Here is a 2,922-nt window from a genome sequence, read left to right as displayed (position 1 = left end):
AAATTAGTTACTTAACACCATTTTAACAAAAAGAACTACTTGTAACCGACTAGGAAGGTTTTAGAGTAAAAACCCTTAATCAGTTTTACCTTTCCCAAATCCTACAACTTTCAAACCTCTTGCATACAACAATGTCGCTCTCCCTCACCACTCCCCATCGCCCCACTGTTGGCCGTTCTCTATATCGCATGTCACGTTGTTGGCACTTGTCATTGATCTCCTTCTTTTTGATCTATTTTTATCTATCAAAAGAGATAGATTCACAAAATAAAAATAAATATATTAAAAAGAGGGAGATCGATAACACGGGCCAACAACGTAAGAGACAATATGGAGAATGTACGAAAATGGGGAGTGGGAGAGTGGTCAGGACAAGGAAAATTCCATTGTAACTTTATGTCACATAAATCACTTTTTTTTAAGAACAGTACAACATTACAAACATAAAATACAAAGATGCCAATTTCTAACACATTATTCCAGCTAAGTTCGATACTGAGAGCCTTGATAATTTGAAGAACCGACTCAAGTTTTGAGAGTCAAGGATAAACTTCAATAACAGAAGGATAGGATTGAATGTGGTTCACAGTGTAACGACTGAATCCAGCCTCATGAAACACATAAGCCCATTCTTCCAACGTCCGTTCCTTTCCGTTGCTTGTATGAGCCATCATCACCATATCAAGCATCAACCCCACTCCTTTAAACTCGTGATCTTTTTTTCCAATAATCGTTTCTACAATAATCACCTTGCCTGTATCCTGAGGAATAGCCTCTCGACATTTTTTTAGTATCTCAATGCATTCTTCGTCTCTCCAATCATGCAATACTTTCTACGATATCGAAACAAATTCATTATATAAAACTAGAAGGATACTCGCGCAATACAACGAGATACATCTTGATTTTAATATTTCATTTTACTATTTATCTCAGTCGATGTTATAATATGGTCTTATGTGAATTTGAGAAAACGATAATGTTTTTATTTTTAAATAAATATAAATTTGAAGATATAATAAAAATTTGACAAATATATATCGAATTAGTGTCAAATTAACTATTTAAAATTCCTTATTTTTGTGTAATTTTTTAATTCAATTTTTTATCATAATTTAATTTACTTACAATAACGAAGTAATTTATATTTGGTTTAATAATATAATTTTCTTATAAAGATTATAACTAATTATTTTGTTAAAACTCGATAATTATCCTAATTATATTGTATATTTTTTATATTTTAAAATGAGATATTTATCTTCTATTTGATTATGTTTATCCGCAGTTAGTTATATGAATTCAAACATCGAGCTTTAGTAAGTTGTATTTATGCATAATTTACTTGTAATCTTGAATTTTAAATAATATGCATCAATATACAGCACTTTATGCATAAAAAATGGTTGTTAAGAGTTTTTATCAAATGTTTTATAGTATAGTATAGTATAGATATGATTACCTGATCCTAATGAGAAATAAGGTAGAGTTTCAAAGAACATATTAAACAAAAGGACAAACCAGGAAATATGCAGCATCAGCTTTTGGAACATAATCAAACATACTGCCTCCAACGTGTTCGACACCAGTGGCCGCGGGAGCGACCGACACCACATGAGGGAGATCGAAGTTAATCCCTTTGATCCAAGGAAAAGCCTTCACAATCGACCGTAATGCTGTCCCATCACCACCACCAACATCCACCATCGTCTTCAATCCCTCAAACACCTTTGGGCAACCTTCAATTACCGCTGCCACTGCCACCCGAGCATCGCATGCCATTGCAGCGTCAAAGAGCTTACTGTGACCAGGATTAGCCGCAGTAAATCCCCAAAGATCTTTGCCGCCGTGTGCCGCCTCAAACGGCAACTCTTTGTTGCCCAAAACCCAAGCACTTAGCTTGTGCCATGGAGCCAGCATGACCGGGCTGCTCTCTAGAAGCACCAAGTCGGCCATGGAATTTTCTCCATGCCTTGTTAGAAGCCGAGACAAAGAGGTCTGAGCATATCCAACAGATGTTTCGGATACAGGCTTCTCTTGAAATATCTTATAGTGGATCAAGAACCTCATGATCCGATACAAAGAAGACTGATTGCACCCGAGCTTCGACGTAAGCTCAGCAAGCGTCATTGGGGTTTCATGGTTCTCGAGGATATCAGGTATCCCAAGCTCAATGGCACACTTGACCAGAGCCATGGGAGTGAAACCCAAAATATATTTCCATATTTCTTCTTGGGCTGCTGCTTCTTCTTCTTCTTTCGAATGAATTCTCTCTCTTTTAGGCTCTGAACCCATTTTTCACTCAATTTAAATGCTAAAAATATGTGCATGAAGCATCCTTTAAATAGAAGAAAACTTGCTTGCAGAGATTTTATTTCCATGATAAGATTCGACGATAAAGTTTGCAGTACTAAAAATATAGGTAAAAATTGCAACTAACTACCTTTTGTTTTTTATCACACAAATCACATGTGAATTAATATTTTCATATTATAGGCACAAAACAAATATGAAAAAGCTGGTAATTTACTGTAACAGCTACGTCTCTATCGGTCGTTTTTATCATATATATATATATATATATGTATGTGTTTTCTGAGAAGAAAAGTAAGCATGGATTCTATTGGATATGGGTTGAGAATTAGGTTATAGTTTAGCAGCACAACTCTAATTAATGGTGTTTGCAGGCGGGTTTGATCCCCCTTCATTGATTTCATCCGAGATCTCAGTCTTGGCTGGCAGCATGCAAAATCTGATGCTTTCCATCTAATCCATTTCCTTGATTACTTGGTAACTCTATGTTTTTGTCTTGTTATAATTTGATTCATTGTCTCCAGCACATGATTTAAAAGACAGTTGAAATCACGTAAGACTAGCCTGTTTTCGTGAGACCATTTTTTTACCCTTGAAACTTTACGGATA

At 35.4% G+C, this 2,922-nt stretch overlaps 1 protein-coding gene across 1 annotated transcript; it reads right to left on the bottom strand.

Annotated features, from left to right (window-relative positions):
* Window positions 1–412: 412 nt before the first annotated feature.
* On the bottom strand, window positions 413–2,315 carry LOC112504696 (acetylserotonin O-methyltransferase-like). Its single transcript, XM_025108639.1, has 2 exons — window positions 1,522–2,315; window positions 413–833 (listed from the first exon to the last, which is right to left on the bottom strand). The coding sequence occupies exons 1-2, from the start codon at window positions 2,293–2,295 to the stop codon at window positions 540–542; spliced, it is 1,068 nt and encodes a 355-aa protein (XP_024964407.1). The 5' UTR covers window positions 2,296–2,315; the 3' UTR covers window positions 413–539.
* Window positions 2,316–2,922: the final 607 nt, after the last annotated feature.

The sequence above is a fragment of the Cynara cardunculus genome, unplaced genomic scaffold (assembly GCF_001531365.2).
Source record: "Cynara cardunculus var. scolymus isolate 2C unplaced genomic scaffold, CcrdV1 Un_Scaffold_6538, whole genome shotgun sequence".
Taxonomy (NCBI): Eukaryota; Viridiplantae; Streptophyta; class Magnoliopsida; order Asterales; family Asteraceae; genus Cynara; species Cynara cardunculus.
This window is presented reverse-complemented; position numbering and strand designations above follow the sequence as displayed.